Source organism: Lethenteron reissneri, chromosome 20 (genome assembly GCF_015708825.2).
Source record: "Lethenteron reissneri isolate LAM-NWPU_2019-01 chromosome 20, ASM1570882v1, whole genome shotgun sequence".
Taxonomy (NCBI): domain Eukaryota; kingdom Metazoa; phylum Chordata; class Hyperoartia; order Petromyzontiformes; family Petromyzontidae; genus Lethenteron; species Lethenteron reissneri.
Genome location: NC_083798.1, coordinates 15,689,254 through 15,713,722, shown reverse-complemented (window position 1 = coordinate 15,713,722; position 24,469 = coordinate 15,689,254). Strand labels below are relative to the sequence as shown.

General features: G+C 44.9%; 2 protein-coding genes across 2 annotated transcripts; both read left to right on the top strand.

Annotated features, from left to right (window-relative positions):
• Window positions 1-2,911: 2,911 nt before the first annotated feature.
• PHB1 (prohibitin 1) lies at window positions 2,912-8,349 on the top strand. The gene is made up of 6 exons (XM_061555104.1): window positions 2,912-3,080; window positions 5,340-5,501; window positions 6,147-6,289; window positions 6,418-6,534; window positions 6,650-6,745; window positions 7,531-8,349. The coding sequence occupies exons 1-6, from the start codon at window positions 2,987-2,989 to the stop codon at window positions 7,744-7,746; spliced, it is 828 nt and encodes a 275-aa protein (XP_061411088.1). The 5' UTR covers window positions 2,912-2,986; the 3' UTR covers window positions 7,747-8,349.
• A 3,391-nt stretch (window positions 8,350-11,740) lies between these two features.
• Window positions 11,741-18,090, top strand: LOC133344852 (zinc finger protein 652-B-like). Its single transcript, XM_061555103.1, has 6 exons — window positions 11,741-11,910; window positions 13,300-14,556; window positions 14,687-14,834; window positions 15,174-15,289; window positions 15,437-15,587; window positions 16,543-18,090. Exons 1-6 carry the CDS (start codon window positions 11,908-11,910, stop codon window positions 16,758-16,760), a joined length of 1,893 nt encoding a protein of 630 aa, XP_061411087.1. The 5' UTR covers window positions 11,741-11,907; the 3' UTR covers window positions 16,761-18,090.
• The last annotated feature ends 6,379 nt before the right edge of the window (window positions 18,091-24,469 follow it).

The window sequence follows — 24,469 nt, the reverse complement described above, 5'->3', positions numbered from 1 at the left end:
TGGTGAGAGTGAAAGTGAGTGGTGAGAGTGAATGTGAGTGGTGAGAGTGAATGTGAGTGATGAGAGTGGAAGTGAGTGGTGAGAGTTAATGTGAGTGGTGAGAGTGAAAGTGAGTGGTGAGAGTGAATGTGAGTGATGAGAGTGAATGTGAGTGGTGAGAGTGAAAGTGAGTGGTGAGAGTGAAAGTGAGTGGTGAGAGTGAATGTGAGTGGTCAGAGTGGATGTGAGTGATGAGAGTGAATGTGAGTGGTGAGAGTGAAAGTGAGTGGTGAGAGTGAATGTGAGTGGTGAGAGTGAATGTGAGTGATGAGAGTGGAAGTGAGTGGTGAGAGTTAATGTGAGTGGTGAGAGTGAAAGTGAGTGGTGAGAGTGAATGTGAGTGATGAGAGTGAATGTGAGTGGTGAGAGTGAAAGTGAGTGGTGAGAGTGAAAGTGAGTGGTGAGAGTGAATGTGAGTGGTGAGAGTGAATGTGAGTGGTGAGAGTGAATGTGAGTGATGAGAGTGGAAGTGAGTGGTGAGAGTTAATGTGAGTGGTGAGAGTGAAAGTGAGTGGTGAGAGTGAAAGTGAGTGGTGAGAGTGAATGTGAGTGATGAGAGTGAATGTGAGTGGTGAGAGTGAAAGTGAGTGGTGAGAGTGAAAGTGAGTGGTGAGAGTGAATGTGAGTGATGAGAGTGAAAGTGAGTGGTGAGAGTGAATGTGAGTGGTGAGAGTGAATGTGAGTGATGAGAGTGGAAGTGAGTGGTGAGAGTTAATGTGAGTGGTGAGAGTGAAAGTGAGTGGTGAGAGTGAATGTGAGTGATGAGAGTGAATGTGAGTGGTGAGAGTGAAAGTGAGTGGTGAGAGTGAAAGTGAGTGGTGAGAGTGAATGTGAGTGATGAGAGTGAATGTGAGTGGTGAGAGTGAAAGTGAGTGGTGAGAGTGAAAGTGAGTGGTGAGAGTGAATGTGAGTGATGAGAGTGAATGTGAGTGGTGAGAGTGAAAGTGAGTGGTGAGAGTGAATGTGAGTGGTGAGAGTGAATGTGAGTGATGAGAGTGGAAGTGAGTGGTGAGAGTGAATGTGAGTGGTCAGAGTGAATGTGAGTGGTGAGAGTGAATGTGAGTGGTGAGAGTGAATGTGAGTGGTGAGAGTGAATGTGAGTGGTGAGAGTGAATGTGAGTGATGAGAGTGAATGTGAGTGGTCAGAGTGAATGTGAGTGGTGAGAGTGAACGTGAGTGGTCAGAGTGGATGTGAGTGATGAGAGTGAATGTGGGTGATGACAGTGAATGTGAGTGGTGAGTTAGACTAAGCGCTGACTTGCACTTTGTCTAGCAACACCCCCTATACAATCAGGGGCCGTCCATAAATGACGTCATGCACCGGGGGGGGGGGGTCAAACATTTTTGACGATGTGTGACGATGGGGGGGTGGGGTGAGAAATGTAACGTCACATCAAAATGCGCAACTTTAAATAAATTTAAACAACACGTTCTACTTAATTAAGTAGACTTTAATAAATGTTTTTTCCAACAACATCAGAGTGCAGCGCCACATTAATTACGCACTACAATGGCAATAGTTTAAAGCGATTTGAAGCATGTTTAAAAAAAATGGGGGGGCAGAGCTTTGTGACGTCATATTTGAGGGGGGGGGGGTCTGACTTTTTGTGACGCCGTGTGACGATGGAGGGGGGGGGGGTGTCAGAAATCGTCCAAAATCGCGTGACGTCATTTATGGACGGCCCCTAACGTGGGGGAGAGAGAAAATGAAGCAAATTAACATATGGGTTTAGATTTGTTTATATATATGTATATAGCAATCAATGAAAGTACAGGTGATGCAATGAGCGGCAATGTTAAATTGATAAAAAAAAAACAATAATTTGAGTTTCCATTGTGGCAGTTGTGGTTTTGATACAAATTGAATGAAATATAAATATATAAAAGTTAACAAACATAACTTAAAAAAAATGGTCTCTACAGTGCTACTTTGCCTGCAAATGCTGAGTCATTTGGAAGACAAGTCATGACATTGGCTGGGATTCAGTAACAAAGTGGTCCGGGCGCAGTCGATTGTTTTCACAACCGGACCCACAGACTCCCATTGGAGGAGGAGAGTAATGCAAAAATTGTGTAAGAACTCAAAATATTTTACTCCAAATAGGAGGTCAAGACGGCCATCTCCATATGGGTTGCCGTGGGCTCTGTCAACAATAGAACTATCATCAAAACTGTACTCTCACTGCAACATTAAACCGCGTTCCTCAGGAGTGCAGCACAAACACAACGCTGAGCCTAACCCGTGGGTAACAAAAACCCAACTCCTACTACGTATGTTTAGACATTATCTGGTGATGCTGCTGCGTTGGCAATGGTGCGCAAGCACATATAAAAAAAAATTCAACACGTTCTTCAAAAACACTCCTGTGGTTTAAAAAAGACAATATTTGCGACGTTTCGGGCAATGGGCCCATTCCATAGCTCATAAATAGGCCAGGGAGACAGAGTGGTCAGATATCATACCTGTCAAACCATACGGTTTACCAGTATTTTTGCACAGGGAAATTGAATTCCATGCGTACAACCGTTTCAACACTGGCAAAAACAATTGTGTTTCTCTCTTGTGATGACTTTGAAGGACGAACGTTTAGATTTATAGGGCACGGGCTGATCAATAAGGCCTTAATTGGTCTGTAATAAGGTGATAAGGAGTTGATAGGTATGATAGAATAAGACCTAGAAATTCCACTTTACACCAAGGGGGCCTGATAATCATCACACACGTTTGAAACGTGTTTGATGATTTAACACATTTTTTGTTTTGATTTAAATTGCCACGTGCTCACCGCTCCCTACGTAAGATGGCCGGTGGCGGGGCCGTCGTAATTAACGGCTACATGACGTCATCGCCATCCACAAATTCCGTCGCGACTCCGACACGGGATGACGTCACCGCGGTCCCGCCGTGACCTTCCCCTCCTCTTCTCTTGCACCACGCGTTGTCAGCATGGCGGCCGCTGCCAGGATCCTGAACACGGTGGGGAAAGTCGGCCTCGGTCTTGCGGTGGCCGGAGGAATCGTCAACACGGCTCTGTACAACGGTGAGAGGACTTCTGGTGGACGTGGGGGGGTTTCTTTAAAAGAAAGAAAGTAAAAAGAGGGAGATGATTTTACGGCCGGGAGCAGCATCGCCACCACCACTACCACTAACATCGCCATTGATTCCACCTCCTCCCCATGGCGAGGATTCGTTCGTACAGTCTCGCCAGATACTTTGACAGTCGTTTCGTCTCATCCACACTGTGTCCAGACACCACCACACTGCTGCAGGTCAGAACTCTGCTATTCTCTCCCACCCATTGTCGCCTCTTATTTTATGCCCACGTCTGTATAACCTTGTTCAATTCAAGACTATTATAACTTTTTTAGTTTTGAGGTTTTGAGCTCGTGCTCTGCAACACATTATAACACCACAACCACCACCATCGTTCTGATTATCACATGGTAAAAGTCTTGCAATCGGTTGCGTTGAACAGGGCCCCATCGTGTACACGTTAGTGTATATGGAGTGCCCGTCCCAATAACGTCAGAAAACTGCAGCTCTCTCGCCTGCTTCTGCAGTTTTCCTGCTGTAATTGTCTCCCCTGATGACGATCGCTTGTGTTGCGATCGAAACGTCGTGATCTATTGTTTTATACCGACGTGACTTTACCGAAAGAACCAAAGAGTTTGGATCTATGCAGTCACGAAAGCTTCAAATCGAGATCATAAAACTGGGCAGAATGTATTTTACAGGCCTGGCTGCTGATGTGACCTGAAGGTTGAAACCGGTTCCAGAGTTTACTTGCTTTTCCGAATGTTGCTGGATAATATGTTGAAGGACTAACAACATATTCTTTGTTCTTTCGGTAAAGTCACGTAGAAGGGAAATAATAAATTAATAATAATATAAAGCAAGATATTCTCACGACGTTTCGACTGCAACACAAGCAATCATCATCAGGTGTGAAATCCACAGCAAGAAATTTTGAAAATTTCTTGCTGTGGATTTCATCATCAAGATTGAAATCCACAGCAAGAACATTTTAATTTTTTTGCTGTGGATTTAACACCTGCTGATGATTGCTTGTGTTGCAGTCGAAACGTCGTGAGAATGTATTTATTGTGATATTTTTTATTATTTTATTATTTCCCTTCTACGTGACTTTACCGAAAGAACCAAGAATATGAATCCCTGCAGTCACGAAAGCTTTAAATCAAAAAGACTAACAACATGTTTTGTTTATCATAGACACGGAACGTTTTGAGGATATAACTCTGGAGGTTTAAACATACAGCGCTGATGACATCTATGGCAGGTCGAGGTTACCTGGTTCGCTGACACACGTGGGCAGGGAAGCCACGACTCTGACCACACAGACCGGTTTATGAACCCACGTTGCTGTGGTGTGGCGAGTTTGGAAGTTATTCGATGTCTCTACGTGGTCCACCAACCCTTAAATTGAATGCGCTGGGCACACATGTGTGCGTCATATCTCACCCTGGCTAGTACATGAGCACTGTGCAAGGATGTCAGTGGTTGTGATGACCTGGCTAAGTTGAAACCAAGGTTATTCTTGTACAGTACATGTTTCACTTGTATTAACTAAAGGTTATGATACCATTAGTTGCAGGCATTGTCAACCGCTGTGATCATTAACGACTCCCCAATCGGCCGTCATCTCACGGTCGTGTAATGCAACAATCCATTTATCTCCTGCTAAAGAGCTGCTTTAATCGCTCCATCTCCGTGGTTCACGTCCTGTCGGGAGTGTTCCCCCTGGTAGCGATTTCGTCATCTTCTCGACCACCGGCCATCATCCCTTTTTAAAGCCCCGTGCCCTGTATGTATGTGTGAACTTCTTTCGCACCGTATATAGCAAGCCGTGCTAATTACTAGTTTTAGCACTCAATAACCACCTCGGGCTTTCAACAATTCTGAACAAGTAACACATCTGGCCGAGGCATGTGGACTACACGTGCCTGTTTTGAGGGTCAGGTTTATTTTGTCCAGAATTGTGATCATGTGTTTGTGACGGCAACATAACTCGCCTGCCATTGGATGAGGGGAGGTGGCAATGAGAATTGGCCTTCTGGATGGGAAGCGTTGTTACTTTTGTACCTCCTGCGGTGGAGGTACTACTTGCTGTCCTTCAGGTCTATTTGGAGAAGATGTGTTCAATGTTGGGTTGCAATGAGGACAGACTGCAGCTATTTGCACGGAGGTACCGAGAACGATGTATAACAACAGTATGCTTACTGGAATTTGTTCATGCATTCATTTGAATTAATGTGTTTTGGTTTTCTTGCCTTTCTGACAGTGGAGGGAGGTCATCGTGCGGTCATTTTCGACCGATTCCGTGGAGTGCAAGATTTGGTGGTCGGCGAAGGCACTCACTTTGTCATCCCCTGGGTTCAGCGGCCGATCATATTTGACTGCCGTTCTCGACCTCGCAATGTGCCTGTCGTGACTGGTAGCAAAGGTGAGTGGACCGTTTCTAATACTTTATTAAAATGATGAAACCCATTTGTTTACAACCTGAGTGCAGGTTATAAACAAATAGAATTAATAATACACAATGTTATTTTAGACCACCAAAGGCATGATTGTGACCATAGCTACAGTCCTCCCATCATGCCTTGCATGTCACATGACATTGTAATACTGCACACAGCCGTAATATAATGCACACAGCCGTTTTAAACCACCAACTCGAAGAGATAATGTGGCCATGTTCTTTTAGACATGTATATTGGTTTCACTATAGTTAGAAATCATCCATATAGTCCACAAAACTCCTTGAGGCACAATAAGCGGTAGGGGAAATGTTGGCTCTACCGTACTCAAGATTTCTAACAAGGAAGACACTGGTATACGTTTATCATCTTGCTGTAGTATCAAATAATATGGCCACAATTTTGACTCCTGATCTAAAATAAGGTAAGTGGAATTGTTCAATGGATCCCGAGTAGATTGTACCCATCAACACACGTTTCATGATGTGCCATGGTGCTTTGCTCTTATTCTTGGTTAGGGATGACATCCATGTGATATGGAACACTTAAAAAATATATATGAATGGAGTGTATTTTCAGTAATTTCACACAACTTTGTTTGGCCTTTTCAGATATGCAGAATGTCAACATCACGTTGAGGATCTTGTTCAGGCCCATCGCTAGCCAGCTGCCCAAAATCTACATGAGCATTGGTGAGGACTATGATGAACGTGTGCTGCCTTCGATCACCACTGAGGTCCTCAAGGCTGTTGTGGTAAGTTTCTTACCCTAACCACTTCTAGACCATGTGGTATCCATTAGCTGCTGCTGTTTTAAAGTAGCTTGAATTATTTTTGTTGAATATTTCAACGACTTTGCATATGTTCACACGTTATATTATAGGCTCGGTTTGATGCTGGAGAGCTGATCACCCAACGAGAGCTGGTGTCCAGGCAGGTCAGCAATGACTTGATGGAGAGAGCAGCCACATTTGGGCTCATCTTGGATGATGTCTCCTTGGTATGTCATTCACTGGAATTCAAAAAAAAGCACCCGCACTCACTTTTTTTTTATTTGACATGTATCCTTTGATTATGGTTTTGGAGATCTCACTAACTTGTGCTTCTGTCTACAGACTCATCTGACCTTTGGTAGAGAGTTCACACAGGCTGTTGAGGCCAAGCAAGTAGCACAGCAGGAGGCGGAGAGAGCACGCTTCGTCGTGGAAAGGGTGAGTTTTTAGCTTCATTGACACGTTTACAATTGTGGTATTTAAAATCCTCAATGGTTTAATCAGCCAAACAACTGATGTTGGCTAAATGTCTGAACACTGAAATAATGTATAACCGTTGTATTATATCTTAATTTGGAGCTTTCCTGACTGCAGGAATTACTCTTTGGTTCTTTCGGTAAAGTCACGTATAAAGATAAAATAATAAATTAAGTAATAGTATGCAATTATTTAATTTATTATTTTATCTTTATACGTGACTTTACCGTTGTATTATACTCTTGAGCTCTGATTCTTTATTTGTCTGCTCTGAGGCTTATTTAATTCATTGGAAATCCCCCCCCTGCCTTCAATTCATCAAGCAGCTAACCCTTCCGGAACTTTGTTCATCAAGGTTCTATCTTTGAGAATGTACCCAATCCACATATTTAACCTTTTCTGGTATAATTAGACAAGTCCTCCTGAATCTGCTTAATTACCTTTTTTATGACGATTTATTGCCTCCATTTGATACATCAATCCTTTCCAAGTTTTCTATGTCTTCCTTTCTAGTCCAAGTTTCTGCTACATTCAACTCTATTCCATAACAGGCTCTCCCCGAGTTTCTTTAACTTTCCTCATTCTAATCGGCAGTATCCTCTGTTGCCTAATCTCACTTTTCCCCAAGGCAATCCTGACTCGAATCTCCTTCCCAGGGTCTGCCATCTTCAGCGTAACTTCCCAGATATTGAAGTTGACTCCCTCATTCGTACAGCTGTTAACTGGTGCATTATGACCCCTCTCAGGCGGAGCAGCAAAAGAAGGCTGCCATCATTGCAGCCGAGGGTGATGCCAAGGCTGCACAGCTGATCGCAACGGCGATATCCGAGGCTGGAGAAGGCCTGGTTGAGCTGCGCAAGCTGGAGGCGGCAGAAGACATCGCCATGCAGCTGTCGAAGTCCCGAGGTGTAGCCTACCTGCCCTCGGGGCAGCACACGCTGCTCCAGCTCCCAGCACAGTAAAGCGACTGTGACAATCCAGTTTTTTTTTTTTGAAAGAGCGCTTAATATTATCTGGTCACAACCTGTTCCATTTTGAAATCTGATGATTGCATTGAGTCTTGCTGGTGTTATTTCCATGACCAGAAACTTGTTTTGTTGAACCAAAATCTAAAAATTACATCTTGCAGAGCTATTTTAGATCTTTACTCTGACATCGGACAAAATGCCTCGAGATCCTGTGATGCATCAGGGAGTATCTGCAGTCACCATTTGCTAATACTGAGATTTATGGCTGACCCTTCCATAGCTTTACCACCTTGAGGTCCAGTAAACATGAAGATTTTGTTTAAACAGCCCCTTGGCTTGCACGAAATATTCAGTGTGATTATTCACTGCCTTGGTATAGTTATTTACATTTTGCAAATGTAATGGGCAACAAATGAGATTTTGTTGCCATGTATGAACCGTGCATCTCGTGAGTAGTTGCAAGCATTGGGCCGGAGCACGATAGGGGTGGTAAGAGTCTTATGAGAATGGTTAATGGTCTTGTTGGCATTGTTAAATAACTGCACATTCTTTTTTTATTACTCTAAATTGTTTCCCATTAAAGATTGGTACAGTGCAGTGGGATGTGCTTGTGTTGTTTTGTGACGTGTATGGAAATTGGCAAATAACTTTGAAAAAAGATTTAAGGGTCTGTAAACACATCTACACAGTGCATATATAATCAATATAGATATGTAATAAAAACAATCTAAACTGACATCTTTTGAAAGCATAACCTTATATTGAAGACACAAGTATGGTGGCAATTAACATTGTTTTATACGGACGGTGACGAAGCAATTCCAGCCAATATGGAATATTTTCTATAATCTCTCCTACCTCCCAACATGCCACTTGTACAATAATTTAGGTGTAACCTGCATATATGTATTTGATTACAGGAACAAAAATAATTACTTAAATCACTGATTCCTATCTTGGTTTGGATTCATTCCTTGTATCACACAGATGTTTATTTACATGTGAATCTATGACCATGGTAGTTGGACGAGTAATACTATACGTGATCTTGTGCTGAGGAATGAAGGGATTTTTTTTCAAGGGCTACTTTGATCTAGCCTTATTCACACTTTATCGAGGAGGCTTTACGGTAAATGACATTGAAGCCGGGTTTTTTTCTTTTTAATATATTCTATAAAAAATCGCCTTTAATTCCGGGGGTAAAAAGGTCATCCTTGATACTGTTTTATGATAACTTACGTTTGGTCAATGTACTATATTTTGTAGCACTTTTAAGTGGATATACATTTGCAGGGAGATCAATCCACCGTGTGCCACCAGTTCATCTTGAACATCGAAAAAAAATGAACCACACTCCCACTGCGTTGGGAGGGGGGGGGCACATTGCATGCAGAACAATTGACGATAACGTCGCCGGGAATTCTGTAATTAATCGTCATGCCCCGCAGTGACGTAAAAACACTCTGGCAGGAGCCCCCCCCACCCCACCGCATGGACTGCACCATCAGCGGTGGGGGGTATGGGTGGACTTCATGAAAGGGGGGTGGGGAGACGGCTTTGTCCATGGGGGGGTGGGGGCCCCCCACGTGTGTCGTGCATCGAGAGCCGTCTTCCTGGACATGTGCAGCTCACAAGATGGCGGTGCTGGCACCTCGTCTGCTGCACTCTCCTGCATCACTGAAGAAAACGCGCACGAAACCCGGCCACGGCCATCCCCACCAACCCCGCAACCTGAATACAGCACCGTGCAAGCGGCAAGATGCGCCGGGACGCACGGATATACTGCGGCCGCAGGCAAAGGAAGTTTCAAATAGCCAAGTTCAAGTTCATTTATTCGGTGAAGCCCTGTGAGCCATTCGGCTCTTGAATCGGGTGCAACCGCAACAAACAAAACAAAAACATGAACAAGAAAACATCTTAAAGTGAATATGTGACTAAGTGCAAACAGAAAATCCAAGAAACGACAGCTAAATATTGCAGAAAAAACACCGTACACCAACGCTGTGTGCAAAATTCCCAGTGGGATGCAAGTCAAACAACAACAACCACAAGACAACTTAGATTAAGGCCATCAGTCTTACTCCGTACTACAACAATCTGTGATGCAATGGCAGTGGCAGAGGCGCAGAGCTTTAGAGTGCAGCCTGTGCGGCTGCAAACACAAGAGGGTGTGGGTGGTGGGGTCATGTCCTGAGCTATGAAGAGGCGGTGGGGGAAGAGTCCACGCCAACTGCGTGGCTTTGTCAAGTTAACAGGATGTCGGAGTGTGCATGGAAGCCAGGACGTGGCGTGACAAGCGTTGGGGGCATTGGGTGCCTTGGCACCCCTGGTGGCCAAAGCTACGAGTTGGGGGGGGGGGGCCCTTCACAACCACCATAAGATATGTTTTCAACAGCGTAAAAGACCAAAATGTTACTGAAAATGCGGTTTATATTTACTTGTATGAAACTGCTCTTAGTTGTGTTCCACATTTTTATTTAATTAGAGCAGTAACGTAATATTGCAAAGAGGTACGAACGGAGCTGTAATGGCTGTATGTTGTGAAAACGGAGTCGCCCCTACAACGATAAATGTTCGAGACCGTGCCAGGCAAATCAAATATTGTGGGTCCTACTGGACCGATTGCTGAACCCCTTGAGATGATAATGTAGTTAACCCACTGCTAAGACAACAAAGGACACGATCTTGGAATTCTGAAAGTCAACCCACCGTGACAAATTTTATAGGCATTAACTGGTATAGATGCACACGAATTCATCCATGTTAGGATGTAAATCTGACCTGATTGCCCATAGTCTGTGTAAAACAACAATTTTGGGTGCATGCAGTACACTAATTTTAAGGCAAACACCAGTGGCTTATTGTGCACTCTGAAACTCATTATTCTAGTCGGAAGAAGAATTGCACACCTGTCAAGCCCTTATCAGTGGCTACCTTATTACAGACCAATTTAGACATTATTGGTCACCCCGTATCCTTATAAATCTTAACGTTCATCCTACAAAGTCCCATCATAAGAGAGAAACACAAATACACATTTTTTTGCCCGTATTGAAACGGCTGTGCGCCGTTTGGACCTGAAAACTCAATGCCCCTTTAGAAGAATACGGGGAAACCTTATGGGTTAACAGGAAGAGAATTGATACATATTTCTCAATTACCGAGTGATCTTTTTTTTACACATTTGGGATGTAAAAATACGTGACCTAGTCTTGACTGGGCATATTTTTGGAACCCCAAAAATAACCGCTGATCAAATGTAAAAAAAAAATCCATTAAGACCAGGCCATGTTGATAAGTCCATTAGAAAATGTATTAATGACAATTTTAAAATAGAAAGCTATTTGAATCCTCCGAGTGGAATTAGATAGCCTACTTTCAATCAAATACACTAGTGAGAGTGACTGGATAGTTTCATACTAATACAACCGGCGAGGTAGCCAAAATGATTGTGCGAGTCAGCGCATCATCCCTCGGGAGTCGATAAATCTAGTACCACTTCATGGGGTAGTCAACAGTGGCTGGCCTATGGAGAGACTCGCACCCAAGACTGTCCCAGGACTGTGAGCAGGTGATGAGGACCCGAGTCAACACAAGACGTTGGGCCAAAGTTGGCTTTTGTTTACTGGGACCACATTTGAGCAGGACGTTGTTTTAACTGTTTAATGCTCTTTTTATTATGACCCAGGAAAGCTCCAGTGTCTCGAGACCTTTTCAGAAGGGGTTGCCTGCACTGACCATCGTGGTCAAAAGTACGATCTAATAACTCACACGACCTGAATTGACCTTGAACCGACGATGGCAATGGCAATAACGCTGCTGCTGCTGGTGTCAAGTGACTCATCTTGCCCCACAACTAGCAGTGGAGTGACCAAGGCTGACAGCTGTCAAAACACGTTGATGCCGATTGCTCAGCGCACCAAAGTGAGCCGTCTTGTGCCGCACGCAGACGCCCCGAGTCCCGCATCCATGTGCCGGGCCCCCCCCCCCCGCGCTCGCTCTGAGCTGGGCTCCCCGCACCGGGAGATTTCTCTCTCTTCTCACCTTTCTCACAGATTACTACTCGGCTCGTCGGGGCCACATTCAAGCGCAACAACGAACCCTCGCCGCCCGCTACTTTGCACGCTTAGCGGGGACTGCGGGGGCACCGTGAAGATGGTAACACGCCGTTGCAACTGATGGCTTTAATCCGCGCGCTGTTGTTGGGCGTAAGGCCTGGTCGCGCTCGGGCCCCCCGACTCTTGCCTGATTTCTTGGCCGTGTACCTGCGCTCCCCCCCCCCCGCCCCACTCACCCACCCCGGTGCGGTAGGAGCGAGGCGGCCTCGTCTTTATTTGGCTTGCTCGCTTAATTAGCAGCAGCGTGGCCACGACGACACACCGGGGTTTCATTCGCTCGGGTCTCGCATTCTGTTTGGGCTGTGTGCGCTTGCCTCCCCCCCCCCGTACAGGAGGAGCTAAGCTGGCATTGGAGATACGTTTTTGTGTGACGGCACTGCGAGCAGGACCCCATGCTGATCCGCTGCGGCCGCGTTATTCTCGCTGCTTTTCTGCGTCGCCTCCGATGTGTGCCCTCGTTTAAAATGTGTTCACTCAACATGGCAATGAAATGTCACATTTGCTTGATGGGTAGATATATATGTAAAAAGTATGCGCGTGCACGGTGGGCGGGAAGTCCTTATACCTGTGACAAATTCAGATTTTTTTAAACTCGTACAGGTGAAGGTGTTATATGGATTTCTCGACGAACCCGTTGAATTTTCTTAGTAGTTTGTGCGTGTGCATATGGCCAAATCGCCCGGAATGCATCAGATCTCAGAATGAACCTGGATAGTGCCTGGATGGATGGGCGACCACCAATGCATAAATTAAGTGCTGTAAGCATCTGGCGGCCTTGCGTTGTGAGCAGCAGAGGGCAGTGCAGACAAATCCCATTGTATTGTACTTGAGCTCCATCGCCGATGCTAACCCGCCTTCACCAATGTGCACTGATCATCGTGGTCACGTAACTCCCCCCCCCCAAGACCCGCCTGTAGTGGCGAGGCGCTCATCCAGCAGTGGATTGACATAGACCCTACATGGATATTGTGTTTTAGATTCATAAATGACATCTTCATTTGAAGCATTTTTCGTGACTTTTTTTAACCATTGTTTTTTTGATCATCGTGCATTTATTCTGTTGTGTTGTTTTATTTTCATTTACTGTTTTTTGTTTGTTTTATTTCCATTGCGTGAGAAGAACCACAACTATGGCATGAAGCACAACTGCTGTAGAGGCTGCCCAGGACATGGGGAGCGAATTGTAACATTTAATATAGGTAAAACACTGGCTCTGTCAGTGCCAAGTTTACATATTGCAAACTAATCATTTCAACCTTCCATAAACTTGGACCTTATTTTTTCCTAAGCAAGTCTTTCACTACATATCACCAATTTTTTCATTCTTTCATAAAACAAAAAATCTTCTTATTTTACATCTGTAGACATGTACCCATTTTAGTTTCCATTATGTTGGTACGATCGAAAAGCTGATGCTATTGTTGTTCAGATTAAACTGGAGAATCAGACCCTGAGGGCAGAGAGGGTGGAAGATCTGCCGGTGCCAGAGTACACGCTGCGAGAGGATGTGGAGCAGCACGCGGCGCGGCTCACGCAGCAGCTGAACGAGCAGCGCCTGCAGCAGCCACACCTGTGCGACGTGGACGTGGTTGTGGTGGAGGGCACCGGCGCTGGACACAAGCACAAGAACAAACAGAAGCAGCGGCAGCACAAGTTCCCCGCTCACCGGGGCGTGCTGGCTGCAGGGAGCCGTTTCTTCGGCGGCCTCTTTGCGACCGAGGGCCTCAAGCCGTCCGTCGGTCGTGGCCGCCAGCGCCTGGAACTGCGCCTGCAGGAATTGTCGGCGCGTGGCTTCCAGCACGTGCTGGGCTTCATCTACACGGCCAAAGTGCACGTCACCAAAGGCAACGTGCAGGATGTGATGAGCACAGCACGCGCCCTGCACCTCGACCAGCTCGCAGAGTCCTGCCAGAAGCTGTTAAACACGCGGGCCTTTGATGTGGCAGACTCCAACATGGCCAGCGCGGAGGGCCTGACCAACCCGGGGCAGTCCGCGGAGGGGCAGCATGCGCAGCCCCATGAAGACAACGACATCATTTATCATGGCGATGCAGAAGACTCCGATTCGGACGCGTCGACCAAAGCAAAAAACTCTGACAGCGACAGAGACTGGGAGAGCGGCGGGGATGATGAAGATGATGACGAGGAGGAGGAGGACGATGATGAGCAGAACTTTGACTATGGATTGCGTCGCAGCACCAGGTCCTATCTGCATCCAGACGACAAGCAGATCATTGTGGAGTTGAATTTGAATAACCAGACTCTACATGTCTCACAGGGCTCCGGAGATATAATCACAAGCAGATCTAAAGGCAAGCGGAAGAAAGTAAAGAAAGAGGTGAAGGAAGAGTTAAATGAGGAAATCAAGCAGGAGGAACCGGGCAGTGAAGATGAAAAGAAACACCGACCCCGCCGCGGTCGCCCTCCTCTCACCTCCAAGGACGTGCGGAGGAGAGGCAAGAGGAAGAGGCCCCCTGTGACACCTCGGAAGGTGAAGAAGATTGAAGAAAAGGAACGCTTCCCTTGCAGCAAGTGCAAGCGGGTCTTCAATAACAAGATCTACTTACAGAAGCACCTGACTGTGAGCCACAAGAGAAGCCACGTGTGTGAGAGGTGCGAAAAGAGGTTCGTGAAGGAAGAGGAGTTGCGGCTCCATCAGCAAACAGACTGTGAGAAGAGCATTCAGGTGAGAATTATGAAAATATATTGCCCACATTTAAAAATAATGTACTCTATAAATTATACTTGATCAGAATTGGGCTTGAACAATGTAAACATATTATGCGTAATTTACCTTTGCCTGTGGTTTGTTTCAGTGTGTCACATGTGAGAAGCAATTTAAGAAACTCTGGTACCTTCAGCAACACATTAAGACAGTGCACAGTCTCACAGAGAGGAGTGTGGCCTGTGATATCTGTGGTAAAAAGTTTTACACTGTGGCTCAAGTTAAAAAACACTTGGTTGGTGAGTATGGATTCACTTAGAAATTGTGAATGAATCCCGCATTGGAGTCGGAACGAATGTTTAACTTTTGTTGTGCAATGGTGTATTGTGTTGATTTTGCGTATGAAAATGTACAATCTTAATTACAGTAGAACCTTCTTATAACAAAAAACTCGAAGTAAGCTTGACATTTTTTATAATTTAAATTAAGACGCTATTGGAAAGAGTTAAATTAGACTTTTGGTTTGGCTGAATGTAGAAACTTCAATGTGCCAGCTTTGTTGTAATGAGGTTCTTCTGTAATGCCTTTGTCTGTGGGTGTGCAGCCGTTGTTAAAGTTGTTTTCAATGTATTGTCTAGCGCACCGTGAGGATATGCCGTACACATGTGAGACATGCGGAAAATCTTTCAAGCGCAGCATGTCTCTTAAAGTTCACAGCATGAAGCATACTGGGCTCAGACCGTACAAGTGTAAGGTATGTTTGTGTACCTCGAGTGGAATAACATTCTACAATGTGTTTTATAATAGCACGTACAGTTGGTGTGAATGGTTTCTGCTTTGCTTGTGTTTTTGTGAATGTTTTCTGTGCCTCTCTTTCCCTCGTGCATTTCCACCCATGCAGTTTGAGAGCTGTACGGAGTGCTTCATGTACCGATATCAGCTGAGAAACCACATGAGCGTGCACCTTGGCCACAAGGAGTTTATGTGCCAATGGTGTGGAAAGGATTTCAGCATGAAGCAGTATTTTGACGAGCACTTAAAAGTACACACTGGTAGGTTTTGGAGTGTGCATTTGCCACATGGACGTGTACACAGTTCTTTTGTCAATGTACGTGCTGGATGAAAGCCTCCCCCATGCCGTGAAAGTCGTGGTGTGTTCTTTTGGCATACTTCACTACACTGGTCAGTATGGGTTTGTGAAAGTGGAGAGGTACAGACATGTACGGTAAAACAAGGGCTATTGCTGCACTAGCCTCGGCTGCTCTAAACATAACTCCGCAGGCTGTGGCACCTGTTTATGTAAGATGTTTGCCAATCCAAGCAATATTCAGGCTCTACACTGATTGGCTTACGAGCTCAGATGAGATCTGACGAAATCATGTGCATTCCAAGTGATTTGGTAATAGCATGTTGCATTTTCTGTAAACATGTAATGGAAAAATGTTTTAATTGCACACAAATAGATGGTCAGTACTCCGTTAACGAAACACGCCATTGATGTGCAACATTGTGGTTTCAATATCTGCAGCTGCTTTATTTTTGTCCTTCATAAACAATTTCTTTTTTAAACTTTTAAATTAAAATATACATCAAGGATCAAATACACTGAGTTCCATCCTCAATGACTAAACCAGTATTGCAGTGCATCACCACTCACTCGGTTTAACAGGTGAAAAGTGTCAAACATGGAGGAAAAAATGAGAGGGAGGGGAGCTTAGTCGGGGTGGGGGAAGACATAGCCCGAGGACATCAACCAAGCCATCACAGTCGAATTTGAAAAGGCGGACTAGCTAATCGGGTCTAGATCTTGGGAGGACCTAATTATTTTGTGGATCAACAATGTGTTTTCAGCTTGTACTGCGTGTTCTGGGTGGCTTCCAATGTTCCACTCCACGCCCTGGGATATTCTGCAGCAGCTAAACACAAAGAGAGCTAGACAGCTCAATGGCATAATCCTACGCTTTAGTGGCTAATTCCAAATGCAAACCTTTCTCTTGCCCTCCACAGGAGAGAAGCCCTACATCTGTGAGGTATGCGGCAAGAGTTTCACGAGCCGGCCCAACATGAAGCGGCATCGGCGCACGCACACCGGGGAGAAGCCGTACTCGTGCGACGCCTGCGGGCAGCGCTTTCGCTTCTCCAACATGCTGAAAGCACACCGCGAGAGGTGCCAGCTTGCCGTCGAGAAGATCAACATGGACGTGCACATTGCGGCAAATCTGTGACGCGCCGTCACTCCACCAGTGTGTCAGAGTGGCCTCGGGTCGTGCGGTTGCGTTCTTTTTAAGGAAGGTTTGTTTAGAGACACACAAATTGCCACGTTTGTTAAAGAGGATTCATAGACATTCCTTTTTATGCAATATTATAAACCCAACTTTTATTATCCCCAGTCCATTGAGCCTGAATCTCCAAATAAATCTGTAATTTATTCATGGTCCATGGTGTTTTGCCATCTGGCAGCGATAAGAGTTACAGGCTTTTTTTAAAAATAAAAGATCACGTGTTCGTATACTGCTGCTACTTAAAATGAATTTAATTTTCTTCTACTTTGCATAGGACATATTTGCTGTTCTTTATTCAGTAGCACTTACCATATGTTATTATTTGTGTTCATGACCTGGACACATGTTGTTATGTTACATTTATATCATATTTCATCGTATTTAAGAAAAATATTTTTTTAGGTTACGTAAACTTAATTAGACGATTTTGCAGGCACTTTGTACTTTGCTGTACTGTTAGCGCATACAACTTAGCCCCTTGTCATAGGATTTCCAAAAAAATGGTTTGACCATTTGAGGAGTGAAAACAACTGGTTGTGCCTCAAACGCAACGTGATTATTATTATTGAGACACCTTGAATAATATATACTAATAGCATTGTACCAGAATAGGTACATAATATATGCCAAAATGGCTTTTTCATTTTTTTACGTATTTGCAGTACAGTATTCAAACAGCCGTTTAATGCTTTGACGTATTATTGCTGCAGATCGACTCGTGCAGTAATGTATTCATCTATTTGCATTTCATGCATTTCTGTAGTTTCCCCACACAGAAATTAGTGTTACAAAAATCTTTAAACAGGTTGATCAGTGTATCATACTGATGTCTTATTATTGCTAAGTAAACACACCCTGTTAATCTGTACCTAAAGGTTATCAGTGCAGGGGTGTTTGCAAAGTACTTTGAGCATTTTTAACCCACGTAAAGCACTACTTGCCATTGCACCCTGTAATTAGTGTATGCTGCCACGGTTTTAATACTGCCGGCTCACAGGAATGACGTGTTAAGCAATGTCATTGGAAACGGTATTTTAAACAACACGAAACATGACTTAATGATGTTCAACAGATGCTGATTATACCATTAGAGAATGTGACTGTGATGTAATGTAATTGGAATAGAACCGTTTTTATTTCTTATTGTAATCATGTAATGAATGTGTTAATTTTATTTTGTTATCGAACAGTATAAAGATACTGTGAACTTTTTGTATGTCAATCATCTTTGTAAACAGCATATTGATTCATGCACAAAATACAATAAAATAAAATCGGTTAAACATTGTGGCCTTTTGAAATCATTTACCGTTAAGTTGCTTCGTGTATCGTTTGTACAACGTTTCCTAACATTTAACAGTTTGTAAATTTCAATTGTATCTGCGTTTTTTTTATCCAAAGCTTTAAGGGGAATTGATTCGTCCTGAGTATTTTCACAGGAAATGTCTCGCTTCTGTTTTGTTATGTTTCACGTTGTTTATTGGCACCTTTTTAATTGCTCCTGGGCCACAGAAAGCGTTTCAGATCGTGCGGTATCTCCCATGTGTCGCGAACGTCGCTGCAATCGATTTCTACGAAACGCCGATTTTTTTAAATCGGAAGAAAGAATTAGAATATCCCACAGGGATGAAATCAATGCCACGCAAGTCTACACACAGCGGGTACAAAGACGCTAGGCGACCATTAACATTTGTAAGTTGATGTGTTATTAACCACCTACACTTGATTTTTTAAATCCTTTATATTAAGTTTGCTTGCTTGCTTGCGTGCTTGCTTGCTTGCTTACGACCGTGCAAATCTTTCGGTCGTTTTTTAACCCACTTCCCGTTATCCAATCGAGCTGACATTTTCCACACAGACTCGTCGTGCGTGACAATTTTCGTGAAAAATTTTTTTTCTAAATTTTACACTGTTTAGGGAAATGTTTTAAAATATTTAATTACTAATTGCTTAATGCTGGCAGACAATCATCTGACCCATAGGTGGCAGCCATCTCAAGCCAGAGGACGAGAGGACTCGAGCCGCCACGCATATAAAGGATTTATAGTGAAAAACTTGGTTTTTACGGGTTAATTTTTTTGTGGCGCACCTATAACGTCATTACCCGGAACGCAGCCGGTCTTGTGAGCTCAGCAGATGTGACGATAAATAAGTGCTTGGATGGAGGGTCGCCATGCACGGATTGGCTGGCATTGGGCAACAGGACTGCTTGGTGGGAAGCAAGAGTGGAGTGCAGCAAATGCATTGCAGTACTGTACTTCGACGCTCCCACACATACGTTCTTCGCCTTCAACCCGCAGCACTCTCCAACGTAGTGAAGTGTGCTCGAATAAATCCCATAACCCACACGGTGCAGGTAGAGCCGCCACCAACGACGGGTTGACAGCGGGTTATGCATACTGTTGCAGCATCGAGCGGGTATGTATGTGCGCGTCTAACATTGACGTACTTTACTGCAGAAAATGTGCAATGCCCGGGCAACTAGCGAGTTCTATATTATAAAAAAGGCCCTCCTTTCAATACTGACTGAGCAACTTTGGTGTAGAAGTCTTATCCATTGAGAGTTCTTGGTCGTGATAACGTCAGCCGCAGCGATTTAAAATACCAAAAACATAATTTAGATGTCCATAGCATCGGCCTCAATGAGCGGTGATTACTACATCGACAAGCAATGTATCCTTCACATTTTCTTTACGCAAACCCATCGGGCCACCACGACTTTCTGAGGTTGCGTAATTTCAGCAGCATTGATTCAACACAAGCAAACACCTGACCGGTTTTGACTGTCTCATCAGCAGAGCCAGGCTTGCCTGAATAAATGCTGGTGAATTGCCCAGCTGATTTCTGACCTTTAACATTTGGCGGTTAAACCAGTATTGGTTCAAACAAGCCTGACTGTTAATGAGATACTGCGGAAACCGGTCCTTGCCTATAAAACAACACTCAACAGCATTGGTTCAGCAAGCCTGCCTGATGGTGAAACGCTGTTCATTGATCCAGAGCTTGCTTGTTACTGAATCAATGCTGCTGGAATGATGTATCCCCAGAAGGTCGTGGGGCCGATGGATTGTGTCAAAATGTATTTTTTATGTGGAGAGACAGGTATATGAAGGATAATCTGTTTATATTATTTATATTCTCCACAATCACGCAAAAATATTATTTTGGGTGGTGATAATGAGCATTTGAAGCAAGACATTAAACTTGTCCATTGTTTGACCATAATTCACCATGCTGGTCAATGCGAGTTGGTGAAGGGGGGGGGGGGGGGTCACGACCAGATCTGATAGCACTCACTCTCACTTTACTCTGCATGGCAACTCCTGTAATGGAAATGCATTCATACTAATAGGGGTTTCCCCCTTTTTATGGCAACAAAACTGACACCTTTTGCAAGGAATCATGCTTACATTAACCACAATACTTGCAGTCAAATGCAAACAAAAAACAATACTCTGATAATTTATGCATTGTCTTTGAAACTGATTGGTCCACACCAGAGACAGCTTTCTTTAGAGCCTGGTCTCATATGGTGTTCGACCAGATGACGCCAAAAGGCGCACAATTCAAAGACCACGCACTACCAGAGTAATGAGAGCTCGGGGTGAGCAGCTACATCATGGGACCTCCTTTGCCAGTACCAAAATATACTAATAGGGTTTTTCCCCTTTTTCTGGCAACAAATCTGACACCTTTTGCAAGGAATCATGCTTACATTAACCACAATACTTGCAGTCAAGTGCAAACAAAAAAACAATACTCTGATAATTTATGCATTGTCTTTGAAACTGATTGTTCCTGCAGTGTCCAACAATGATGTAGGCGCACAATTCAAAGACCACGCACTACCAGAGTAATGAGAGCTCGGGGTGAGCAGCTACATCATGGGACCTCCTTTGCCAGTACCAAAATATACTAATAGGGTTTTTCCCCTTTTTCTGGCAACAAATCTGACACCTTTTGCAAGGAATCATGCTTACATTAACCACAATACTTGCAGTCAAGTGCAAACAAAAAAACAATACTCTGATAATTTATGCATTGTCTTTGAAACTGATTGGTTCACATGCATGTCCAACAATGATGTATTCCTGTGACGAGAGCTCCAGAGTAAATGTAGTTCTGGTTTTGTACACCAGGTGGAGACCTTGCAGTGTCTGAGTCGTCTTTCATATCGTCCCATTGCCGGTTCGTGCAATCGTGTGGTGATGATGGTGATTGACGGCGATGATGATGATGTTGATGATGATTATATACCATACGGTTTACCCGTATTCTTGTACAGGGAAATTTAGTTTTCAGGTTCATACGGCTGTACAGCCGTTTCAATAAGGGGAAACACGTTTTGTCTATTTGTTTGTGTTTCTCCCTTGTGATCGGACTTCATAGGATGAACGTTGAGATTTATAAGGGCACGGGGTGACCAATAAGGTTTGAGATTTTAAAAGTGATATATTTGAGAGGGGTTTTGATGATTGTAAGGGCACCACGAGAGTGGATACAACATCCGATTATGCAGCTACCACGTAAAAACAATCTCGGGTCATAAATAAATCATGAGCAATAGCCGTGTTCGATCCACTACTGGATGAAGGCCTCTCCAGACCATCGCCATATGTTACGATCCTGTGATGCAACAATCCACCTATGACCTGCACACGAGCTGATTCAATCGCTCCATCTCTCTGACGGGCGGTCCTCATTATTCCTGACCATCATACCTTCTCGTCTGAACCTGCCCTGCCCAAGCCACACTTATACTCATCTTAACAGTCGGATGTATTTGTTTAACCTGCATATGAAATGTATAGATTCAGAAAACCGTAGAGGTGGGACAAAGTCATTGTTATGCAAGTCCAAGTCGAGTCTGAAGTCATCAAATTCATGACTCGAGTCTGACTCGAGTCCAAGTCACATGACTCGAGTCCACACCTCAGAGGTGGGACAAAGTCATTGTTATGCAAGTCCAAGTCGAGTCTGAAGTCATCAAATTCATGACTCGAGTCTGACTCGAGTCCAAGTCACATGACTCGAGTCCACACCTCTGGAAAACCGCCCCACCCACACACTCCCGTAATATATATTTCCTGTGTAATACTGCGTTGGACAATGTAACAGAACAAATACCCACCAACAAAAAACTCAACACATTGGACGTTTCGGGCAATCAACCTTCTGCTATAAATGACCATTTCCCGAAACGTCGCTTGTACACATTTACACTGTATTCCTATCGGAGGCAGGGCTTTTGACGAATGTGTCGAGTACCCCCCCGCCCCCCCCCCCCATAAACACAGACGCGTTATTTCTCCAGCAATGATCACTACCGAGCATGTACTTGCATAACCACTTGCCAGGCATTATCCCAGCGGACTTATGGCCCCATAACCGTCGCTTTGATGAGCCTTCTAATAACTATTGATTGCCCTCGGGGCCACGGTTCGCGGGCATGGTTCGAGGCGCATGCCAATGTTCTTGAAAATGGATGCGCATTCAATGAGCAGGCAGCTCCGCTTTGTTAATCCTCATCAAAACCAACGGAGCGTCAACACCGCTGCCACCAATCAATGAGCGGGGGCCCCCACTGCATGCAATCATTAAAGGGTCCGGACCGGGACCTTGCGTCTCCCTCCCCCGTCCCCCGTCGCCACGTGCTCTCCACGTGCTCGTGTTTGCAGTGGGGTCTTCAAAGAGCGCCTGCGGGCTAAATGCACGATTTTCAAAAACACGTGTTACCTCCGTTGCGAGCGGCAGTGTTTAATTAAAGCCCGGACAGTCCGAAACGCTGTTCCGGAATTGATTTTGACATGCACACCCATATCGCCTTATCTTGTCCATTCAACCTGTTCATTAGATTATATGTATACAGAATTAATCCTTTTGAGTTTCGGAATATTGGGTACAACAGTATCTAATTAATTATGGATAGGCGTACATTTCACAGTCCTTTTAGTGGTGGTGTCTTACGCCGGTTATTCATACTTCAAACCAGGCTGCTGGGGCTGTCCATAAATGACGTCACGCACCTAGGGGGGGGGGGGTCAGACATTTGGGACGATGTGTTATGAGGGGGGGGGGGCTGAGAAATGTGACGTCACATCAAAATGCGCAACTTTAAATAAATATAAACAACACGTTCTACTTAATTAAATCTACTTTTTAATGAATGTTTTCTCCTACAACATTATAGTGCAGCGCCACATTAAATACGCACGACAATGACAATAGTTTAAAGCGATTTGAAGCATGTTTTAATGTTTTGGGGGGGGGGGGGTCTGACTTTTTGTGACGCCGTATGACGAGGGGAGGGGGGTCAAAAATCGTCCAAAATCGCATGACGTCATTTATGGACGACCCCATAGCAGCTGCGTTCCTGAAAATATCCATTGAGAGTTTAAGCCTTGGCCATAGGCGTGTGTACGTGTTCAAGAGCGTCTCCGCTGCCTTTCGACTGATCCCACACGTGCTTTTTAACCTCGTTTTGTCTCAACTCCTGCTTGACAGCACACGTGTTACAGGCTCCGCTTCGTGTGTATCCACGCGTGTGATACTCATCCTCGTAACGTCGCAGGTGACGAAGGGGGGCTGAGCACCCCCACCAACCCCTTTACTGCTGAAGGGAGATTGAGCCCTCCCCTGCTGCTGAAAGCAGAATGCATTCGAGACACATGCAGCTAATATCGTTACTAATTTCGTTTCGCATTTAACATTTGTTTAAAGTAAAAACAAATTAAATCGGCAGTCGTGCCTCCCTTTAGTTCTCGTATTTCCCCTTCGCCCCTTGCAAGCAAGGCGACGCTCCAGGGTGGGTCGACACGTGTGTGTGCGCGTGTCCACGCGTGTGTCTCCCCAGCCTCCAGCAGCATCGCGAATGCCGGAGCTGTTCAACCTCGCGTTGTCTCGCCCTGGGCGATAGATTAATCCGCCTGGCGCTACAAGCCACGGCTTTCGTGTCATCTGCTGCAGATGTGCCCTTTGGTAATCGCTGGCGGCACATCACCCACGGCGTTACTGCTGTAAACTCTCTAACGTGGCCTAACTGATGCGTAACGCGTTGATGACGCCTCGTGGAAAACAAACCACGCTTTAGGTACCGAGTTGATGTCCCTTTTGTCCGTAGCGTCGACTTTACAGCAAATGCAGCCCTTTCTGTACACCCCACCACCTGCCCCCTTACCCGCCTATAAATTAGTATAGGACGACGACGACAGCGGGAATTGGTCCATCAACTCCGTGAAAAACAGCCCAGTGAATGGCACAATAGATGACGGGTCACTGATCAGTGGCGTATCGTGCCTAGTTGGCATGGGCCCTGGTGCAATGAATGATAATGAATGACATGCCCCCACCCCAGTCCAACATTCTTGTAGCCCAGCGCATGTGCCCTCTGGCTCATAGACCGCGGTGCAATTTCACCGCCTGCACACTCGATAGCTAAGTCACTGTCAATGGTGTCAGACTGATGTAACATCAGTGATGCACAGATTGACGTTCTGATGGTTCATAATGGCCTGAGCCCCACCAGACAGAGCCTTTTGCCACCATCCTCACAGTCATGGCCATTAGGCTATCCCTGCTCTTGTGAGAGACTGCTCGTCTCCGTTAACGGTCCCAAGTCAATGTGAGTGAAGATTCTACATACATGCGGCGGG